The sequence below is a fragment of the Aotus nancymaae genome, unplaced genomic scaffold, assembly GCF_030222135.1.
Source record: "Aotus nancymaae isolate 86718 unplaced genomic scaffold, 86718_ANA_hifiasm-v0.15.2.pri h1tg000028l, whole genome shotgun sequence".
In the NCBI taxonomy this organism is placed as follows: domain Eukaryota; kingdom Metazoa; phylum Chordata; class Mammalia; order Primates; family Aotidae; genus Aotus; species Aotus nancymaae.
Window position 1 is genome coordinate 15632994 of NW_026988441.1, and position 23539 is coordinate 15656532.

At 50.8% G+C, this 23539-nt stretch overlaps 1 protein-coding gene across 8 annotated transcripts in view; it reads right to left on the bottom strand.

Moving 5' to 3' along the window:
- Nucleotides 1-23539, bottom strand: part of SIPA1L3 (signal induced proliferation associated 1 like 3) — a 223865-nt gene that overhangs the window by 25993 nt on the left and 174333 nt on the right. For all 8 annotated transcript variants that reach the window (XM_064381377.1, XM_012436359.3, XM_012436349.3 and 5 more), the window contains 2 exons: nt 21929-22356; nt 1825-2046 (listed from right to left, as the gene is read on the bottom strand). In XM_064381377.1, coding sequence (XP_064237447.1) covers nt 1825-2046; nt 21929-22356 — 650 coding nt within the window. The remainder of the gene's footprint in view (nt 1-1824; nt 2047-21928; nt 22357-23539) is intronic.

Below are 23539 nucleotides of genomic sequence, written 5' to 3' on the forward strand. Positions count from 1 at the left end.
TCCAGGGTCTGAGCAGGAGTCTGGGCAAAGAACATGGCACCTGGTATAAAACGTGTGTAGTCAACGTGAGCCTCCATCATTAAACCCGGGAGCAGGAGGAGGCTGCTGAAGCTTTAAGCATCAATCTAGTTTTCAGAATCCCCTCTGGCTCTCAGCATGAGCTCAGCACACTTGCCTGCTGATATCTCTAGGGACACAGTTTCTGTCTCCCGACACATCTCTCCCCTCAAGCTCTGTGTCATCCCCCGATTTGAATGTCCCCATCTAGGTCATGAAAGATGACACTACAAAGAACAGGATGGAGGAGGGCAGAGCCCCTCACTCAAGAGACATGAGCCTTGGGCTCTGATCCAGGCTGCATCTCTCACCAGCCGTGTGACTCTAGGCCTCAGCTGCCTCATCTGTAAAAGGAGGAGGGCAGGTCCACCCCATGGAGCTGTTGTGGGATCCAGTGAATTCATTCGCATCAAAGTACTTAGAATTGGACCCAGATGTGGTGAGTGCTCAGGAAATGCCAGCTACTGTATCCTCCAACTGAAAAACCTTTTCCCAACTGCACACTCCTCTCCTCTTTGACTTTAAAGCAAAATGCCCCAAATGAACTCTCATGCAGCTCCTCAATTCTGCCTCACCCTTTTCTCCTGAGAGAGGAGAGACCTCAAGAGACCTCTGGGAGGCTTAATCCTATATAGTCGGTTCTCGGCTCATCACTCTGGCCTGGGCCCCGCCCCCTCCCCCCAGCTCCGCCCTCCCCGGCCCCGGCCCCAGCCCCGCCTCTGCCTCCACCCCTCCCGGCCTTCCCCCTGCCCCGCCTCCTTCACTGGCTTCTCACATTGGCTCAACACCAAAGGGTTTCAGTCTCCGTCCCACACTTCTCCCCTATCCACATACGCCCTTCCTCAGGGGCTCTTCCAGCCTCACAGCTTCAGGCTGATTAACACCCAAAGTTCTCCCTCCAGCCTGACCTCTCTGCTGAATTCGGGATTCCTTACCCAAGGGCCTCCCCAACGCCTCCGTCCGGATGTCTCATGCACATCTAGCAGCGAAGCATCCAGCATTGAGCTCCTGCGCCTTCCCCACGCCTGCTCCCCACTCAAGGCAAGTCTATCCTCCAGGGTTCAAGACGCCGCATCATCCTCAACCCCTCTTTCTCTCACACCACATCCACCCTGCCAGCAAGCCCGGTCTGCTCCATTTCAGATAATCTATCCGGAACCGCCCCCTTCTCACCCTGCTCCCGCCCCCTCATCTCCGCCTGGACCACGAGACAGCAGCTCCTCCCTGCTCCTCGCAGGCTGTTCCCCACAAGCAGCTACAGAGACCCTGAAATGCCCAATTTAGATCCTGCCCCTCCTCTGCTCCACGCCCTCCTATGGCTCCATCTCATTCAGGGCAGATGCCAAGCCCCTTCCACGTGGCCAGCAAGACTCTCCATGGTCTGTCCCCACACCCTCCCCTGGCCCAAACTGTTCCAGCCACGTCGTCCTGCCCGCAGGTGACAGTGTCTCTCACTGTCTCAGGACCTCTGCAGCTGCTACTCCTTCTGCCTGGAGTGTTCCTCACCCAGATAGGGCACAGTGCTAACCACCGTCGACCTACTGCATGCTTCTCTGTTCATTCCATTTATTGCTGGTCACCCCAGTTGGAATGCCAGCTCCCCAAGAGGGGTTCCCGCCTGTCCTCTTCACAGCTGCAGACCCAGTGTGTACACGGTGTGCTCACAGTCGCCTGTGCAATGACAGCATGTGGCATCACCCATTTTCTGCCCCAGAGACGCCCTGGTGTGGCTCTGGTGGGCGCCTTGCTGGACGTGCAGGCACTTACTTCTTTGGGTCACTGAAGGGGAGTGGCCGTGGTGGGGGCTCCTCCGTCCTCTTCCACCCTGTTGGATGCTTATTGCGCACAGGCTGCTTGGAGAAGAAGGACTTGGGGACAGAGGCGGAGAGCTGGAAGGGGCTGGGCTGAGCCAGCTGGGAGGGCCGAGGAGTCTCTGCGCTGGCAGTTTTGTAAACCTGAGCCGGGTAGCCAACCCTGGAGCCCATGTCACTGCAAAGCAAAAATGAAAGAGATAAAAAAACCAAATCCATTCCACATTTGGCAAGACAGAGCTACTGAAGTTTACTCTTAGGAATCAAAAAGTTCATTTGCACAAGAGAGACACAAATATATTACCACTGTGGAAAATTCCAACAATATGGAAGCCTATCTGTGGAAAAGGGAAGGCTGCCTGAGGATGGCCTTCTAGCACATTTGGTTCCTCTATGGGAATCTGAACCATTCACCCCGCCCTCCCTGGTACAACCTATGCAGCTAAAGGTGGGGATCCCACCTCCTGCACATCTCTAGAGGGAACCATGGCTTACAGTTTTCTTTATTTCCTTCTTCATCTTTTTTTTTTTTTTGAGACAGGGTCTCACTCTGTCACCCAGGCTGGAGTGCAGTGGCGTGATCTCAGCTCACTGCAGCCTCGACCTCCCAGCCTCAAGTGATCATCCCACCTCAGACTCCGAGTAGCTGAGACTACAGGCATGCCTGGCTAATTTTTGTAGAGATGGAGTTTCACTCTGTTTCCCAGGCTGGTCTTGAGCTTCTGGGCTCAAACAATCTGCCTGCCTAGGCCTCTCAAAGTGTTAGGATTACAGGTATGAGCCACTGCACCTGGCCATTAACCTTCTTCTTTTTTTTTTTGAGATGGAGTTTCATTCTGTTGCCCAGGCTGGAGTGCAGTAGCACCATCTCAGCTGACTGCATCCTCCGTCTCCTGGGTTCAAGTGATTCTCCTGCCTCAGCCTCCCCAGTAGCTGGGATTACAGATGTGTGCCACCACGCCCAGCTAAGTTTTTTATATTATTAGTAGAGATAGTGTTTCACCATGTTGGCCAGGCTGGTCTCAAACTCCTAACCTCAAATGATCACCTGCCTCAGCCTCCCAAAGTGTTGGGATTACAGGTGTGAGCCACTATGCCCGGCCAACCTTTTTCTATGCATCAAAAACATACACAAGTGTATATAATCAGAGAAAGGGGACATTTTTAGGGGGGTGGGTGGGAGTATTATTGGTTTTTGTTTATTTAAAGAGACAAGGCCTCTCTATGTTGCCCAGGCTGACCTTTAACTCCTGGGCTGAAGTGATCCTCCCACCTAAGCTTCCTAAGTAGCTGGGAACATGGGCATGTGCCATCATACCAGCTAGGATTATATATAAGTTAATAAATCCCTTTTGAGGGTCAATTTAGTAGTATTGCAGGATGGTACTTTTGACCATAGTCAAATGAGAAGACTGGCAAATCTCCCCAGTGACGACAAAATTGACCACAACCAAGCATTTCATTCAGTACTCCGAAAACTGACCAATCACATGACAATCTGAGAAGAATTTATGCTTGAGACACTGAACTTTAGGCAAAAACAGAGGAAATTCATTGCATTTTGTCCTTCCCCCCACCCCTTCCCAGCTCAGTGAATGAAGAAGTTCTTCTGGAGCAGAACTTTTGGGACGGTATCAAGGGTACCAATATATGTGCAACAGGAGCTTTGGATGGAGAGGAGAGAAAGGGCAGAAGAAATATTTGAAGAAATAATGGTTGGAAACTTTTTAAATCTGATGAAAAACATTACACATCTAAAAAGTGCAACAAACACCAAGTAGGAAAAACACAAAGAGATTCACACCTAGAAAAAGACTTGAAAGTTAAATGCCAAGATAAACATCTTGAAAGCATCAAGAGAAAGATGATTCATCACAGACAGAGGAGCATCAATACAATAAACAGGCCTGTAATCCCAGCACTTTGGGAGGCCGAGACGGGAAGATCACTTGAGCCCAGAAGTTTGGAAACCAGCCTGGGAAACACAGTGAGATCCCATTTCTATAAAAAAGAAAAAAAATACAATTAATTGACTTCTCATTTAAAATAATAAAATAAAAAGTAATTTTTTTTTTCTTTTTTTTTGAGATGGAGTTTCGCTCTTGTTACCCAGGCTGGAGTGCAATGGCGCGATCTCGGCTCACCGCAACCTCTGACTCCTGGGTTCAGGCAATTCTCCTGCCTCAGCCTCCCGAGTAGCTGGGACTACAGGCACGTGCCACCGTGCCCAGCTAATTTTTTGTATTTTTAGTAGAGATGAGGTTTCACTGTGTTGACCAGGATGATCTCAATCTCTTGACCTCGTGATCCACCTGCCTTGGCCTCCCAAAGTGCTAGGATTACAAAAGAGTAATTTTTAAAGTGCTGAAAGAAAACAACTGTTAACCAGGAATTCTATATTCAGCAAAACCATACTTGAAAAATGAAGGCAACACAAAGATATTCCTATATAAATAGAGACTGAGAATTTGTTGCTAGGACAGCTGCCTGATATAAAATAATTTAAAAATTTCTCAGGCTAATCCCAGCACTTTGGGAAGCCCAGGTGGGTGGATCACCTGTCAGGAGTTTGAGACCAGCCTAGCCAACGTGAAACCCAGTCTCTACTAAAAATACAAAAATTAGCCAGGCGTGGTGGCGGGCACCTGTAATCTCAGCTACAAAGGAGGCTGAGGCAGGAAAACTGCTTGAACCTGGTAGGCAGAGGTTGCAGTGAGCTGAGATCGTGCCACTGCACTCCAGCCAGGACAACAGAGTGAGACTCCGTCTCAAAAAAAAAAAAAAAAAAAAAAAAAAGTCCTCAGGCTGAAAGAAATGACTCTAGATAATGACCTGAATCCACAGACAGAAATGAATAGCCCAAGATGGCAAACTGTGGTTTAAAATAAGATTCTATAGATATATGCTTTCTTATTTCTTCTCTTAACTTCCTTAAAGACATAAGATTGCATAAAGTAACAATTATACTATATTACTGGGTTTATAACATATATGGTTATAATACATATGATAAACATAGCACAAAAAAGGGAGAAGGAAATAGTAGGACAATATTGGATTGGATAAATTTTTTTTTTTTTTTTTTTTTTTTGAGACGGAGTTTCGCTCTTGTTACCCAGGCTGGAGTGCAATGGCGCGATCTTGGCTCACCGCAACCTCCGTCTCCTGGGTTCAAGCAATTCTCCTGCCTCAGCCTCCTCAGTAGCTGTGATTACAGGCAAGTGCCGCCACGCCCAGCTAATTTTTTGTATTTTCAGTAGAGACAGGGTTTCGCCATGTTGACCAGGATGGTCTCGATCTCTTGACCTTGTGATCCACCTGCCTCGGCCTCCCAAAGTGCTGGGATTACAGGTGTGAGTCACCGCGCCCGGCCCTTTGGATAAATGTTTTATATTTTATTGGAATTTAGTATTAACCTGAATTACACTGATAGATGCACATTATAATAACTAAAAAGATAAACAAGAATTCAAATATCATACTAAGCTACATTTATTTATTTATTTATTTATTTTATTTTTGAGGCAGAGTCTCATGGTCACCTTGGCTGGAGGGCAGGGGCACAACCTCGGCCCACTGCAACCTCCGCTTCCCTGGTTCAAGTGATTTTCCTGCCTCAGCCTCCTGAGTAGCTGGGATTACAGGTGCATGCCACCACACCTGGCTAATTTTTGTATTTTTAGTAGAGACAGGGTTTCACCATGTTGGCCAGGCTGGTCTCAAACCCCTGACCTCAGGTGATCTGCCTGCCTCAGCCTCCCAAAGTGCTAGGATTACAGGTGTGAGCCACCACATCTGGTCTAAAATTGTATTTATTTACTACAGAATAAGGCAGTAAGGAAGAACAGAAGAGCAGGAAAGATAACAGACATACTGAAAATAAATAGCAAAATGGCTAATGCAAATCCAACCATTAGCAGTAATAATTACATTTAACATGAATGGTTTAAACACTCCCATTAAAAGGCAGGGATTGTCAAACGGGATTGAAATAGCAACTATGTATCCTTTCTACAATTTAGCAACATCTGTCAATGGGGCAAAGATAATGCACTGGTGAGGAGATGTCTAGGGAACTATTAAAGCATGTAACACCAAGAATGGTCAGGAATGCTTTCCCCAGGAGGTAACAGCATCAGAGCTGAGAATTGAAAGATGACTGGCCTCAGCTTAACATTCGGCCTCCCAGAAATCCATGCAATGGAAAAGCCTGTACAAGGTTAGGCACGGTGGCTCACGCCTGTAATCCCAGCATTCTAGGAGGCTAAGGAGGAAGAATTGCTGGAGCCCAGGAATTGTTGTAGAGAATCTATCTCTTTTTTTTTTTTTTTTTTTTTTTTAAATAGAGATGGGGTCTTGCTATGTTGCCCAGGCTGGTCTTGAACTGCTGGGCTCAAATAATTCTCCCAACCCAGCCTCCCAAAATGCTAGGATTACAAATGTGAGGGACCATGCCCAGCCCTAGAGACCCCACCTGCACAAAAAAATAAAAATATCTGGGAATAGTGGCACATGCCTATAGTCTCAGCTACAAAAAAGAAAACAAAAAGCCTGAACAAATACACACAGGCTGGCCGGGCGCGGCGGCTCACACCTGTAATCCTAGCACTTTGGGAGGCCGAGGCAGGTGGATCACGAGGTCAAGAGATCGAGACCGTCCTGGTCAACATGGTGAAACCCCGTCTCTACTAAAAATGCAAAAAATTAGCTGGGCATGGTGGCGCGTGCCTGTAATCCCAGATACTCAGGAGGCTGAGGCAGGAGAATTGCCTGAACCCAGGAGGCGGAGGTTGCGGTGAACTGAGATCGCGCCATTGCACTCCAGCCTGGGTAACAAGAGCGAAACTCCGTCTCAAAAAAAAAAAAGGAAAAAAAAATACACACAGGCTGATATGAGGATGGTCTCTGCAGTACTGTTTATAATCAGGAACAGTTGGAAGTGCCCAGGCTGGAGTGCAGTGGTGTGATAGCTCACTGCAACCTCCGCACCTCTGGGGTTCAAGCGATTCTCCTGCCTCAGCCTCCCGAGTAGCTGGGATTACAGGCATGCACCACCAGGCCTGGCTAATTTTTGTATTTTTAGTAGAGACAGGGTTTCACCATGTTGGCCAGGCTGGTCTTGAACTTCTGGCCTCAAGTGATCCATGCGCCTCAGTCTCCCAAGGTGCTGAGATCACAGGTTTGAACCACTGCGCTCTGCCACAAGCATATCCTTATAATCGAAAACTATGCAGTCAGTGCAAAGAAAGAGGTCAATCTGTTGATGTATGAGGACAGATGGTCTGAGCTATAGTAAATGGAAACAATGCATGGTACAAAACATGATTGTGTTTTTTTTTTTTTTTTAAAGATGGGGTTTCGCTGGGCGCGGTGGCTCACGCCTATAATCCCAGCACTTTGGGAGGCCGAGATGGGTGGATCACGAGGTCAAGAGATCGAGACATCCTGGTCAACATGGTGAAACCCCGTCTCTACTAAAAATACAAAAAATTAGCTGGGCATGGTGGTGCACGCCTGTAGTCCCAGCTACTCGGGAGGCTGAGGCAGGAGAATTGCTTGAACCCAGGAGATGGAGGTTGCGGTGAGCCGAGATCTCACCATTGCACTCCAGCCTGGGTAACAAGAGCGAAACTCCGTCTCAAAAAAAAAAAAAAAAAAAAAAAAAAAAAGATGGGGTTTCACCATGATGCCCAGGCTGGTCTTGAACTACTGACCTCAGGTGATCCACCCACCTCGGCCTCCCAAAGTGCTAGGATTACAGGCGTGAGCCACCGCACCCGGCGATTCTGTGTTCTTAAGGGCAAATATATATATATATTACACACACACACACACACACACACACACACACACACACGTATATATGTGGAGAAAAAAAAATTTTTTTTAAAAGCCACTGTGTATCATCCAAGGTAAGGGTTAAGTGGTATATTTGAAAGAACTGGGTTGGTAAAGGTTTAGAGAACAGTCTCTGGAGGAGTGTACACCAATGGATTAACTCTGGAAGTAGTGGTGCCGAACATGTAGAGAATAAAAGTCAAATTAAGCTGGGCATAGTGGCACATGCCTGTAGTCCCAGCTACTTGGGAGGCTGAGGTGGGAGAATTACTTGTACCCAGGAGTTTGAGGCTGCAGTGAGGTACAATTGTGCTGCTGTATTCCAGCTTGGGTGACAGAGAGAGTCTCCATCACTAAAAAACAACCAACCAAAACCCTAAAAAGTCAAATTGAACCATATAAATGGCACTGGGTAAAAAGGAAGTGGCCAGCCAGGCGATGTGGCTCAGGTCTCATAATCCCAGCACTTTGGGAGGCTGAGGGGAGTGGATCACCTGAGGTCAGGAGTTCGAAACTAGCCAGACCAACATGGCAAAACCCTGTCTGTGCTAAAAATACAAAAAAGAAAAAAATCAGCCAGGTGTGGTGGTGTGCACCTGTAATCCCAGCTACTCAGGGAGTCAGCCTGGAGGAGTAAGTTTTAGTGATTTGCTGCACAGCACCCTGACCACAGCTAATAATGATGTAGTATATATTTTAAGATTGCTAAAATAATAGATTTTTAATGTTCTTACTACAAAAAAATAAGTCGGTAAGGTGATGGACACATTCATTAGTTTAAGTGAATCTTTCTTTCTTTTTTTTTTTAAGACGTAGTCTTGCTTTGTTGCCAGGCCAGAGTGCAATGACGCGTTCTCGGCTCAAACTGCAACCTCCGACTCCCTGGTTCAAGCGATTCTCCTGCCTCAGCCTCCCGAGCAGCTGGGATTACAGGAACGTGACATCATGTCCAGCTAAATTTTTTTTTGGTATTTTTAGTAGAGACAGCATTTTGCCTTATTGGCTAGGATGGTCTGGATCTCCTGGCCTCGTAATCCACCCGCCTCAGCCTCCCAAAGTGCTGCGATTACAGACGTGAGCCACGACGCCCAATGTGAATCTTTCTATAATGTATACTTAGATCAAAACATCCTACTGTACCCTGTAAATATACACTATTATTACTAATATCCACCAATTTAAAATGAATGAATGGGGTGGGCGCGGTGGTTCATGCCTATAATCCCAGTACTTTGGAACTGAGGCAAGTGGATCACCTGAGGTCAGGAGCTCGAGACCAGCCTGGCCAACATGGCAAAACCCCCTCTCTACTAAAAATACAAAAATTAGCCAGGCATGGTGGTGGGTGCCTATAATCCCAGCTACTTGGGAGGCTGAGGCAGGAGCATTGCTTGAGCTCGGGAGGTGGAGGTTGCAGTGAGCCGGGATTGCACCACTGCACTCTAGCCTGGGTAAAAGAGTAAGACTGTCTTAAAAAACAAAACAAAACAAAAAGAATGAATATGTGTCTGCCGACTGAGCTGGGATTTTGTTGCTTATAGCCCTAAGGCAGTCCCGTGACTGTCCTTGTCTTCAATCTCTGCTAGCTCAGTAGGGCCTTGGCAAAATAACAATTCCCCTGAATGTATGCTGTGCAACTCCACCCAGTCCTCTGAGGTGGGCGCCCCCTCCCCACCCCATGGGCCATGAGCAATGCCAGGCACCATGCTTTGCCATTTCTCAGCAGCATCAGTGAAGGCCTGCTACACCAGGTGGAGTTCTTTTTAAGAGACAGGGTCACGAGGTCAAGAGATCGAGACCATCCTGGTCAACATGGTGAAACCCCGTCTCTACTAAAAATACAAAAAATTAGCTGGGCATGGTGGCGTGTGCCTGTAATCCTAGATACTCAGGAGGCTGAGGCAGGAGAATTGCCTGAACCCAGAAGGCGGAGGTTGCGGTGAGCCGAGATCGCGCCATTGCACTCCAGCCTGGGTGACAAGAGTGAAACTCCGTCTCAAAAAAAAAAAAAAAAAAAAAAAAAAAGAGACAGGGTCTTGTTCTGTCAACCAGGCTGGAGTGCAGCAGTGTAATCAGAGTTTTGAACTTCTGGGCTCAAGTGATCCTCCCACTTCAACCTCCTGAATATCTGGGACTATAGGCATGTTCAACCCAGATAATTTTTAAACTTTTTTTTTGAGATGGAGTTTCACTGTTGTTGCCCAGTCTGGAGCGCAATGCTGCGATCTCAGCTCACTGCAACTTCAACCTCCCAGGTTCAAATGATTCTCCTGCCTCAGCCTCCCGAGTAGCTGGGATTACAGGCATGCGTCATCATGCCCAGCTAATTTTGTATTTTTAGTAAAAATGCGGTTTCTCCATGTTGGGCAGGCTGGTCTCAAACTCCCGACCTCAGGTGATCCTCCTGCCTCAGCCTCCCAAAGTGCTGGGATTACAGACGAGAGCCACCGTGCCCAGCTAAAAACTTTTTTTTTTTTAGCGATGGGTGTTGCTATGTTGCCCCAGTTGGTATAGAACTCCTGGGCTCAAGTGATCCCCCTCCTCCGCCTCGACTGCCCCAAATACTGGGATTACAGGTGTGAGTTCTGCTGCTACCTGCCAATGGACAGAGTGAACATTCTTTCTTTCTGGAGTGCCAGTGTGGCCATGTGTCCCCCTCAAAGCCTCAGTATCAACTTGAAAAATGGAGCAGCATAGTGTGGGCTTTGTTGCCAACCTGACCCAGGTTCCAATCCTGGCTCCAGTCAACACAATGGCCATCTTAGGTGGGGTCTCTTCCCCTCAGTGAGCCTCAGTTTCCTCCTCTGAGAAATGAACCAATGACAGCACCTGCCTCACGAGATCCTATTTGCTCAGTCCTGAGGAGGAGCCAGGGAGCTGCAGGTGCCAGGGAGGTGGTGGGTCCCTGGGCTCCGGCTCAGACAGCACTGGGAGTAATGGGGGAGGGGCAGGCATCCTGCTCCATGCTCCCATCCTCACCTTCAACCAGAGCAGCTACGTGTTTATCTGTTTGACATCTTAGGGGAGCATTTAACATTTTGTTAGTGTTAAAGGATTTATGCTTATAAAAAAAGCTGAAAAACCAGAGGCCGGGAAGAGAAATCAGACCAGCTGCATGAGTGTGTGCAATGCTTTTGGTCTGTCCAGGCTGGGGACTCTAAAGGGGACCAATGGGTGGTCCTGGGTGGGTGACAGGCTCTCAGGGAGCGAGCCGTGGTCCCTGCCTGCAGGAGGAGGAGCAGTGGTGCAGTAGGTGGCAGTGACAGTGCTGACCGCTCTGAGCCTGTGGAAGCTGCCTGGCCTTGTTCTAAGCATCTTATAGGCATCACCTCACTTAGCCACTGTGGCAACCCTGAGGCAGGAACTACCGCTAATCCCATGTTCCAGGTGGGGGAAACTGAGGCCCAGAGAGATGAAATAACTTGCCCCAAATGATGTAGCTGGTGGGGGATAGAACCAGGACATAGGCAGTCCGGCTTGAGAGACGATGCTTTTAACCACCATTCTGTACTTCCAGTGACAATAATTGTTCATGATAAATATCAATACATAATACATGAGACTAAAACACAGCAGCAGCTAACACACTTGAGCCCAGCTATGTCTCAGGCCCTGTGCTAAGTGCTTCAAACTCATGGTCTCAGTTTGCCCTCACAACCTTAGATGATGGATCCTTTTTTTTTTTTTTTTTTTTTGGAGATAGTCTCACTCAGTCACCCAGGCTGGAGTGCAATGGCATGATTTTGACTCACTGTAACCTCTGTCTCCTGGGTTCAAGCAATTCTCCTGCCTCAGCCTCCCGAGTAGTTGGGATTACAGGCATGCGCCACCACACCCAGCTAATTTTTGTATTTTTAGTACCTACAGGTGATCCACCCACCTTAGCCTCCCAAAGTGCTGGGAATACAGGCGTGAGCCACCGTATCTGGCTTTTTTTTTTTTTCTTTGAGACAGAGTCTAGTTCTGTCACCCAGGCTGGAGTGCAGTGGCATGATCTTGGTTCACTGAAACCTCTGCCTCCCGAGTTCAAGTGATTCTCCTGCCTCAGCCTCTTGAGTATCTGGGATTACAGGCGCCCACCACCACACCTGGCTAATTTTCATAACTTGAGTAGAGATGAGGTTTCACCATGTCAGCCAGGCTGGTCTGAAACTCCTGACCTAAGGTGATCCACCTGCCTCAACCTCCCAAAGGGCTGGGATTACAGGCATGAGCCACCACGCCTAGCCGACAGATCCTATTATTACCCCATTTTAAATATGAGGACATTGAGCGTCAGAGCAGCTAAGTGGCCTGGTGGAGATCACACAGTTGGGGTTGGAGGTGGAGCTGTGATGTAGATACAGGCAGTCAGAGGCCGAGCCCCCTGCTCACCTACACACCCTGAGGGCCGCTAGCTGATTGGCCTTAACTCCAGACCAGTCTTGCTTTCTCTCCCTGACCTGTGTCATGGGCTGGAGAGCCAATCTGTCCCTGCACGTGGCTGGAATCATGCTCCAGTGTGTGTAGGAGCCCTGAGAGGCCACATCGCCTTGTGGCCTGTGGGGCAGAAGTGACGGGTCTTCAGGAAGTGGACACAGAGAGGGTCCGGGCTAGAGATTCCACAGAGATCCCAATCCCGCCACTACTCTCTACCTCTACCCGCATCGTCTGAGTGGCCTCCTCCTGGGATCCTCCCAGGCTCCCTCTTCCTCCTGTGTCCTTCTCCAGCCTCAACTCCAGCCAGAGACATGCTAGGATCATGTCAATCAGATCAGGACTCTCTCAGGGTAAGACTGAGAGCCCTCCTCACAGGGCCCCACCTCATCTGCTCCCTCTCTTCTCTGCCCCCAGCTCCTCCACACTCCTCCCTCTCCTTTACTCTGTCTTCTCCAGCCATGTGGAAGCTGTTCCTTAAACACACCAGAAACGCTTCCACCTAAGGGCCTTTGCCTCACAGATCTCTGCCTGGCTTCCTCCTCCCAAGCTGACTGTGACTCTCTGAGGAGGTCTCTGTCTCCCATGACCATAGCCACCTAACACTCACAGGCAGGTGGGCCCTCAGATTACCTTTCAGGGCTGTGCCCCCAGAAGGGCATCCCGGGGACTCCTGGCACAGCCTGGGGAAGCAAAGCCATGTGCTTCCTGCCTGCCCGGGAACACCCAGCTGCGTCAGCTCCACGTGGTGCTGAGCGCCTCTGATGGCCCCTAACAGCTCTGACTAATTGCTCTGGATGCCCAGAAAGCTCTGGAGTGTGCACTGCCTCAGGAGAGGGTGAGGGCCAGGTGGCTGCCGGCCCAGGATCACTCAGCCCACCACAGTGCCCACGGCAGGTGCTGGCGCCTGGCAGCGTGCCTGGCAGCTGGGCTCCCATGACAAATGTCTTGGGGGAGTGCCTGTGAGGTCATCGATGGGCACAAGCTGCTACAGGCTGCAGTGGCTTCCACGGCGAGGGCTGCAGCCCGGGGAAGGAGTGGGTGGGGAGCTCCCTGCCTGGGCATGTCAGGACCCAACCCTCTCCTGGCAGCCTTTGAATGTTGCTAACCACCCTCCCCGTGCCTAAGAGAGTCCATCCTCCCCAGAGTAGCCCACAGTGATCTTTTCTATTTTTTTATTTTTATCTTTTATCATTTTTTGAGATCACTTTGTCACCCAGGCTGGAGTGCAGCGATGTGATCTCGGCTCACTGCAGCCTCCACTTCCGGGACTCAAGCAATCCTTCAACCTCAGCCTCCTGAGTAGCTGGGACAACACGCGCGTGCTACTACACCCAGCTAATTTTTTGTAGACGTGGGGGTTCTGCCGTGTTGCCCAGGCTGGTCTTGAACTCCTGAGCTCTGGTGATCCGCCTGCCTCAGCCTCGCAAAGTGCTGGGATTACAGGCATAAGCCACCACGCCCAGAGCATAGTTTTAATGTTTTTTAAAAACATTAAGTCAGATGATGTGCTCAAATGCCTCCTATGGCTCCCATGTCCTTTGGAACCAAATCCCAGCATCTGACTGTGGTCAATAGGCCCGCCAGAACCAGGCTTCTGCCACCTCGCCATGCTGACCTCCTGCCACTTTGCCCCCTGTCCCCTGCTTCAGCCCCTCTGGCCACCTGACCATTTCTGGAGCACTTTGAATAAGTTTACTCTCAGTGTCTTGGCATCTACTGTTTCCACTGCCTGGATCTCGCCCTGACTTCCTACAACCCATCACCTCCTCCCAGAAGCCTTCCCAGAGCTCCGCTCTGTTTGCCTTTCCTCCCCAGCACTTATCACCTCCTGGCACACTCCCCAATGGTTTGGCTGTCTGTCTGCCTTGCCCTGTCTCCAGGAGAATGACAGCTCCATAAAGGAGGGACGCTGCTGTACTGCAGTGTCTACAACGATGCCTGGCACAGAGTGGGCACTGCAAAGGTCAGTGACTGGAAGAATCACAGTCCCCTCTGGCTGCCCCACCCCGCCTCCTCTTCTCACAAGCACCTCAGGCGCTCCCAGGCCGCAGCAGCCTCCAGACACGGGGCAGTCACCCTGGACTCTCACACAGCTTGCTGGCTCTGTCCCGACCTGCATCTTCTTCCCGCCTTACTTCCTGGTAATGCTGCCTGCTGCCACATCCACAGTTACTCTGTCCTCCAGCTCAGGCCCATGTTCTCCCATGCAGAGCCAGGCCTCAGACTCCTCAGAGACTTTGCCTCCTGTCTCGCCCCCAGCACCATATTTCGGTACACATATTTGCCCACATTACCCCCACTGCTTTTGAGATCCAAATTCCATAATGGAGCTGGTAGGGCCCTGAATTTTCTGGCCACTGCTGACCTCCCCAACCTCCCACTGGCTGCTTACTCTGTCTGTCAGCCTGCCCGCCTGCCTGCCTGCCTACCTACCTACTAGGTCTCGCTCTGTCGCCCAGGATGGAGTGATCAATTGATCAACAGGGTCTCAATCTGTTACCCAGGATGGAGAGCAGGGGTGAAATCACAGCTTACTGCAGTCTTGAACTCCCAAGCTCAAGTGATCCTCTCACCTCAGCCACTCGAGTAGTTGGGACTGCAGGAGCCTACTGCCATACCCAGCTATTAAAAAAATGTTTTGGGCCGGGCGCAGTGGCTCACGCCTGTAATCTCAGCACTTTGGGAGGCCGAGGCGGGTGGATCACGAGGTCAAGAGATCGAGACCATCCTGGTCAACATGGTGAAACCCCATCTCTACTAAAAATACAAAAAATTAGCTGGGCATGGTGGCGCGTGCCTGTAATCACAGCTACTCAGGAGGCTGAGGCAGGAGAATTGCCTGATCCCAGGAGGCGGAGGTTGCGGTGAGCCGAGATCGCGCCATTGCACTCCAGCCTGGGTAACAAGAGCGAAACTCCGTCTCAAAAAAAAAAAAAAATGTTTTGGCCAGGTGTGGTGGCTCATGCCTGTAATCCCAACACTTTGGGAGGCTGAGGTGGGCGGATCACCTGAGATCAGGAGTTCGAGATCAGCCTGGCCAACATGGTGAAACCATGACTCTACTAAAAATACAAAAAATTAGCTGGGCCTGGTGGCAGGCACCTGTAATCCCAGCTACTCAGGAGGCTGAGGCAGGAGAATCGCTTGAACCCGGGAGGCAGAGGTTGCAGTGAGCCGAGATCATGCCATTGCACTCCAGCCTGGGTGATAAGAGTGAAACTCCATCTCAAAAAAAAAAAAACTGGAGGGGGTTTGTAGGGGGTAGAGATGGGGTTTTTACTATGTTGCCCAGGCTGGTCTCGAACTTCTGGCCTCAAGTGATGCTCCTACCTTGGCCTCCCAAAGTACTGGGATTACAGGCATGAGCCATTGTGCTCAGCCATAATTTCTATACTTGAGCCAAGAGGCCTGTGTTCAGTGGCCTGACAATACCACCTTTCTCCCCACCACAGGACTTTGCACATGCAACTCTAATTCACAGACATACTTTCTCTATTCCTCATCTTTCCCTTCTGTTTTTTTGTAATGGTAAAGAGTCATATATACATTCATCTGAATGAGAAATTCAACAGACTTAAAAAAAAGAAGTGTGTGTGTGTGTATATATATATAGAGAGAGGTTCACAACATATATCAAGGCTCTGAGTGTGTGTGTCTATATATATATATGTTGCATATAAACACACAATTTAAAAAACAGAGCCAACACCCATATAGTTGCATCCCAGATAAATGTCCCTCCGGCCCCACTGAACCCCCGTCTTCCTTCACCTGGTCCCTCCTCCCTGTCCCCCTCATCCTTAGCAGACATGACCCGAGTTCAGGAACATCATCTCTGGCCCTAGGCAAGATTAGACACCTCCGCTAACCCTGCACCCTACCCACCCACCCCTAGACCCTACAGGTTTCCGGAGGCCATCCCCCGGCCTAATTCATTCATGACTTTTGGCATTATTCGCTTGCTGTTTCCCATGGGCCTCTGTCAGTGCCAGGACGGCCGGGGTCTGGTCTGCCTGTTCCAGCACCCTGCAGAGGGCCCGTCGCACAGCAGGAGCTCGCTACTTGAATAAATATCAAGTTCTATGCCACAGAGCGCAGTGGAGGTAGAGACAGGGAAGTCACTGAGCGTTTGTGCTGGGCCTGTTGAAACAAAGCCACCTGCCTTCCAGGAGCTGAGGCTGGGCAGCAGGCTGTCACTCCAGCCCAGAGGCATGCAGTGACGGCGGCACACGTGGGAGGCTGCTGGGTCGCCCGGTACACAGCCAGTGTGGCCGCCATGGAAGGCAGAGGCACGTGTGGCACCTTGAACCTAGGTTTGGCCCCAAGCAGGTGGCTCCGTGACCATTTGGAGAACTTGTGCCTACTGAAGACTGTGGGAGGCCAATGGAGTGAGAGGGGGGTGAGGATGACAGTGGGAGTCGCCACATTCTCTGTCTGGACTGCTTTTCCCTCCTGATTCCCCTGGCTAGCTCAGACTTTCTCCAGGAAAGCCCCTGCCATAACTGGATTGGCCCCTCCCACTAGGTTCCCCCCACCCTCTGCCCCGCTTCTGGGTTCCCACGTTCCCTGTTTTCCTCCATGGCGGGCCCAACCGCTCTGCCTGGGCCCCTCCATTCCACCCTGGTCCCTCTACCTGTGCCCCCTCATCTTACCTTGACACCTCTTCCTGGGTCCCTTGTATCCCAGCCCTGAACCCTCAGCCTAGGCTCCCCTTCTGACCCTGCTCCCTCTGCCTGGGTCTCCCCCATCCGGTCAGGTCTCTGACCCCTCTGGGCTGTCTCTGGGAATGCATCTGTCAGGCAGGACTGGGGTTCCCTCAGTCACCGCTGTGTTGCCAGCGCTGCCTGTAACAGGGCTTGGACCAGGGGAGATATTCTGACTTTGTGAATCTGAGGCAGGGTCTCATTTTTGTGTGTTTTTCAAATACCCCTTCCTACCCCATGATTCTGACAGGCAGTCCTGAAGTCCAAGCACTGTTTTTTGTTTTTGGTTTTTTTTTTTTTTTTTTTGAGATAGAGTCCCCTCTGTCACCCAGAATAAAGTGCAGTGGCGCGATCTCGGCTCACTGCAACCTCCACCTCCCAGGTTCAAGCAATTCTTCTGCCTCAGCCTCCCAAGTAGCTGAGACTATAGACATACACCACCATACCCGGCTAACTTTTTTGTATTTTTAGTAGAGACAAGGTTTCACCATGTTAGCCAGGATGGTCTCGATCTCCTGACCTCATGATTCGCCTGCCGTGGCGTCCCAAGGTGCTGGGATTACAGGTGTGGGCCACCGTGCCCGGCCATGTCCAAGCACTGTTCTAAGGGCACATTTAATTTTCACCACATCCCTATGAGGTAGGTAAGTGATTTATCCCTAGTTTTACAGATGAGGAAAATGAGGCCCAGAGAGGTTCGGTCACTTGCCCAGGGGGCACACAGCCAAGAGGTGGCCAAGGGAGGGATTGAATGTAGGTGGCCGAGGGAGGGATTGAATGTAGGTGGGCTGACACTGAAGGTCACATTCTTATCCACATGGATATCTTTTTTTTTAGACGGGGTCTTGCTCTGTTGCCAAGGCTGGAGTGCAGTGGTGCTCATTGTAACCTAGGCCTGCTGGGCTCAAGAGATTCTTCCGCTTCAGCCTCCGGAATAGCTGGGACCACAGGCGTGTGCCACCACACCCAGCTAATTTTTGTATTTTCAGTAGAGATGGGGTTTCACCATGTTGGTCAAGCTGGTCTCCAACTCCTGGCCTCAACTGATCCACCTGCCTTGGCCTCCCAGAGTGCTGGGATTACAGGCATGAGCCACCGTGCCCGGCCTGAATATGTTTTTTTAAATCAACTCATTTTATTTTCCTTAACTTGTCCAAGGTGGTATCATAAAATCAGGGGGTGAGTTGCAAACACTTTTTCCTAATATTCGTTAAAGGAAGCACATATACATTTAAAATACAACATTTTCCTCCCCGAACCACCCAAATCACCTCAAGCACCCCATTTTGGGAAATACTGCGCCACACTAAAGGCTGGTTGCCAAGGAGAAAACTTCAGGAAGCAGCTTTAATGAGTAGATAAGAATGATTTGCAATTAGCATCAATTGTCTGTATGCAAATTAAAGCTCCCAACCGCAGGGTCCTCTTTTGCAACGGGTTCCTCTCCCATTTCGTTCCCTTCATTTCTGGGTTCAGCAGATCATTTCCTTAGACACAGGGTAATTACATGCCCACCCTCCCATCTCAGCCACACTCTACCCCAGGCCTGGCTGTCTTTATGTTTCAGATTTCAAATCCTCACAGTTGTTCAGGTTCACTAACATGGGTGGTGGTCCTGTGCCCGGGATGGGGGCTCCCACAACCGAGACCTGAGACCCCATTGTAAATTCTCTTGGCTCCATGTCCCTCTCAGTGGCACAGTTTTGTTTTGTTTTGTTTCTGAAACAGAGTCTCTCTCTGTCGCCCATGCTGGAGTGCAGCAGCGTGATACCCACCTCCTGGGTTCAAGGGATTCTCCTGCCTCAGCCTCCCAAGTAGCTGGGATTACAGGCGTGTGCCACCACACCTGGATAATTTTTGTATTTTTAGTAGAGATGGGGTTTTGCCATGTTGGCCAGGCTGGTCTCGAACTCCTGACCTCAGGTGATCCTCCCGCCTTGGCCTCCCAAAGTGCTGGGATCATAGGCCTGAGCCTATGCCTGGTCCCGGTGGGCACACTTATTCATTCGTCTCAGTGATAATCTGATTCTTATCTGTTTCCCTTACTTGATGGTGGGCGGTGGGGAGACCTGGGGGCCTGATCCAAATGTGCTCGTGATTTCTCTCAGCCCCAAGCACAGTGTCTGGGACAGAGCAAATCCCCAAGAAATACTTATGAATGGAATGAATGAATAAATAAATGAATGAAAGAGTCATTCAAAAGAGTCCAGGCAGGGTGCGGCGGCTCACACCGGTAATCCCAGCACTTTGGGAGGCTGAGGTGGGCGGATCACAAGATCAGAAGTCTGAAACCAGCCTGACCAACATGGTGAAACCCTATCTCTACTAAAAATACAAAAACTAGCTGGGCATTGTGGCACTGGCCTGTAATCCCAGATACTCAGGAGGCTGAGGCAGGAGAATCGCTTGGGAGGCAGAGGTTGCAGTAAGCCAAGATTGCGCCACTGCACTCCAGCCTGGGTGACAGGGCCTGTCTCAAAAAAAAAAAAAAAAAAAAAAAAAAAAAAGAGTCCAGGTGTTCAAAAGATTAAGTGGCACTTGTCAACAGGTGTGGTAGCTCATGCCTGTAATCCCAGGACTTTGAGAGGTCAAGGAGGGAGGATAGCTTGAGCCCAGGAGTTCCAGACTAGTTGGGCATGGGGGCATGCACCTGGAGTCTCAGCTATTTGTGGGGCTCAGGTGGGAGGAACACTTGAGACCAGGAGTTCGAGGCTTCAGTGAGCTCTGATTGTACCACTGCACCCAGCCTGGGCGACAGAGCAGGACCCTGTTTCTAAAAAACAGCCACTTGTCTACGGAGATGAACCGAGAGATCTGAAACACTTAGACATTCTCTCTCTGTCTCTCTGCATCCTCTCCTCCTGCAGCCCTTCTCCTGGGCTCTCTGACTCAAGGAGACCCTTGGATCATGGTGTGCCTGGGTGTGACACTACAGTCACTCTCAAACACAGCGGTTTTCAAATCTGTCAAAGAACACTGTAAGCCATGAAATCATTTGGGGATTGATCAGCATTAAACATTTTTAGATAGAGGAGACAGGATCAAAGTGTATTGCACATAGGTTACGTATTATTCTGGAAAGCACTGCTTCACTTTTTTTTTGATATTTCTGTATAGATGGACACAATTCTATTGCAGACTGTGTTCGGAAGTCTGAGGTGGCTGCCTGAGTGTGGGTGTCCTGTGTGGAGAGAGGCTGGGCTTTGAGGACTGGCAAAGGCAAAGGGAGCCCCAAGAGAGGAAGATCCCTGTGCCAATGAGACTCTGAGCCCTAATGGGTATTGGTATCCTGGACTCAGGCTAGGCCACCCCAGGAATGGTCAGGAAGGGATGTGGGGCTGTGGCCTCAGGGGCTGGCACTAGGGACTACAGCATAGGAAGCTCCTGCCTGGGGCCACAGAACCCTAAGGGGGTCTATGGATGGGGCTGAGCTCTGTGTCTGTGCGGAATAGTTTTCCCATCTCTGTGCCCTTTTCTGGAAGGCAGCTCATGGCCTCCATCAGAACCTCAGTGTGTGTGGTTGGGACTCCAGGCTGCTGGCTGGCCAATGCCTGCTCTTTCTCTCACCCCCTATACACCTCTCTACCAGTGGCTCTCAAAGTGTGGTCCTGGGACCAGCAGCACCTGCATCTACTGGGAACTTAATGCATATTCTCAGCCAGGTGTGGTGGCTCACACTTGTAATCCCAGCACTTTGGGAGGCTGAGGTTGGCAGATCCCTTTAGGTTAGGAGTTTGAGACCAGCCTGGCCAACATGGTGAAACCATGTCTCTACTAATACAAAAATTAGCTGGGCATGGTGGTAGGCACCTGTAGTCCCAGCTACTTGGGAGGCCAAGGCAGGAGAATCACTTGCACCTGGGAGGCAGAGACTGCAGTGAGCCAAGATCGTGCCATTGCAGTCCAGCCTGGGTGACAGAGCAAGACTCCCTCTTAAAAACAACAATAACGGCCGGGCGCAGTGGCTCACGCCTGTAATCCCAGCACTTTGGGAGGCCGAGGCGGGTGGATCACGAGGTCAAGAGATCGAGACCATCCTGGTCAACATGGTGAAACCCCGTCTCTACTAAAAATACAAAAAATTAGCTGGGCATGGTGGCGCGTGCCTGTAATCCCAGCTACTCAGGAGGCTGAGGCAGGAGAATTGCCTGAATCCAGGAGGCGGAGGTTGCGGTGAGCCGAGATCGCGCCATTGCACTCCAGTCTGGGTGACAAGAGCGAAACTCCATCTCAAAAAAAAAACAAAAATAACAAAAGAAGGCATATTTTTCAGGTCCCCGGACCTACTGAGTCAGAAACTCTGGGTGGGGCCCAGCAGCTGGGCTGCATAAGCCTTCGGGAGCTTCTTTGGGGACCACTGCCCTATACTATAGAGCCTGGAAGTCCAGACCATGACCTTCCAGACCTCCTTGTAGCTGGGATGGCCTTGTGATGCCAGCTGCTGAAGGGGGTTCTGGGAAAGGGTCTGCTTTCTCCATAGGAAGGGAAACAGAAAGGTGCTTGGAGGCTGCCACCTTTCCTTCTGTTCTCTGCCCCCAACTGCCACCCACCAGGCACCACAGCTCCATCTCAAGGCCAGGGAGCATGGTAAAGACGCCGAGCAGGGAGACACAGAGCGCCCATCCTTGAGGCTCTCCATGAGCCGCAGCACTAGCCTGGCTCTCTCCGACTTCATGTCAGGGGACTGTTACACATCTATTTGTTTAAGCCACAGTGGGTCAGGTTTCCTATGGCCTCCAGCCAAATGCATTCTACAACAGATACAGTCTGTAACCCCTAAAAAAGCATAAAAACTTTTGGTCTCAGGAGAGAGCAAAGAAAAATGAGGCAGGAGGTCAGAGAGAACCAGAGACAGATGAAGACAGAAATACATAAGGCCAGGGGTTTCTTTCCCACCACCTGGGTGGGGTCCCTGAAGGCTGATGGTTGGGCAAGAAGGCAGTGGCCCATGAGCCACCCCAATTCTGTCAGCAAACCAGTGACTAGGCGCACGTGTCCATGAGTGTGTTTCTGGGAGGAGAACCCCACCGTCAGGACTGTAGAACTAGAACTATTGGAAGTGGAAGGTGGTCAGAACCCGGACGAGGTGCAATACCTTACCTGGGCTGCCTTGTCGGGTCCCGGCTGCCCCCGGCCAGGCCCGTGGGGGTGCTGGAGCCGGAGGAGTACAGCTTCGGTCGGTAGCCCTTGCTTTGGCCAGCAACTGTGGGGGCAGGGGAGACCTCCCGCCGCCTGTCTGTGTGGTGGGATCTCCCAGTGGCCTCGAGACCCCCGCCACAAAGGCCTATACTTCCAGGGGGCTTGTGTGGCTTGGTGGGCCGTGGTGCCTTGGCGAGGGACATGCAGCTGGGGCTGGAGGTGTAGAGGGTGGTGTCAATGCCGCTGTCGCTGGAGCCGCCCTTGGAGAGGGGGTCTTGCTCTGGCTCCAGGGGGTCCAGGGGGTCGAACCAGCGGTCGTCACTGTGGCTGCTGGATGCGTTGCTGGAGAGGGTGTTGCTGCTGGAATGACTCGAGTACTGAGGTTCTCCCTGAGGGGCAAGAGAAGAGTGTCATTCCCAGACTCCAGGGCAGGGGTACATCTTCCCTCTCTGGGTCCTCCCTCTGCTTGGGCCTAAACCCTAGGACCAGACAGCTTCAAATCCTGGCTGCTCATCTACTGGCCGTGTTACCTTGGGCAAGTGATTTAAGTTCCCTTGGCCTCAGTTTCCACATCCGTAAAATGGAGGGTAATAGTAAGGGGCTATTTGGGGCTCCTTGCAGGAACAAATGACATCATGCAGAGAACAGGCTTCCCCCATCTCAGACTCAGCGAATCTAAGACTCAACTCAGCACCCTCCCTCCCACACCATCTTCCCTGTCTCAGTGACGGCTGCCGTGCTTTCAGCTGCCCCTGCCAAGAGTCGTGGACCTACCTTGGCCCCGTTTTTGCTCTCACTCACGTCCAGCCCAACAGCAAATCCCGTTGCCAGCATCCTCAAAACAGATCCGGAACCTGTCACTTCCTGTTCCACAGCTCTGCCGGGTCCTGTCCATGCCTGTCCTGTCCACCACCACCTTCCCCGGGCCAGAGCAGCAGCCTCCTCCCTGGTCTCTCTGCACCCTCATCCCCGTTTATTCCCCACGCATAGCCAGCAGGAGGCCGGGAACACCTGAGTTACATTATGGCCCCCACCTGCAGCTCCATCTTACTCCAGGCACAAGTGAGAGTTCCAGCACCACCCTGGTCTCCAACTTATCTCCCCTCCCTCCTGATCACACTGCTGCGGCCATGTCGGTCCCCTTGCCGTTCTCTGAACACGCTGGGCACTCCTCCTCTGGGCCTCTGCGCCTGCCGCTCCCTCTGCCTGCAATGCTCTTCCCTGAGAGATCTTCGTGGGCTGCCCCTTCCTTCACTCAAGGTTTCAGCTCAAAGGTCACCCCTTCAAAGGCCCTCTCTGACCATGTCATCCTAAAGCTGCAGTGCTTGTCACTTTCCCCCCTGAATTATGCTTTTTCTTTTCCTTTCTTTAACTTTTGAGATGGAGTCTTGCTCTGGCTGGAGTGAAGTGGTGCAATCTTGGCTTACTGCAGCCTCTGCCTCCTGGGTTCAAGCAATTATCGTACCTCAGCCTTCCAAGAGGCTAGGATTACAGGTGCCCACCACCACACCCGGCTAGTTTTTGTACTTTTAGTACAGATGGGGTTTTACTATGTTGCCCAGGCTGGTCTCG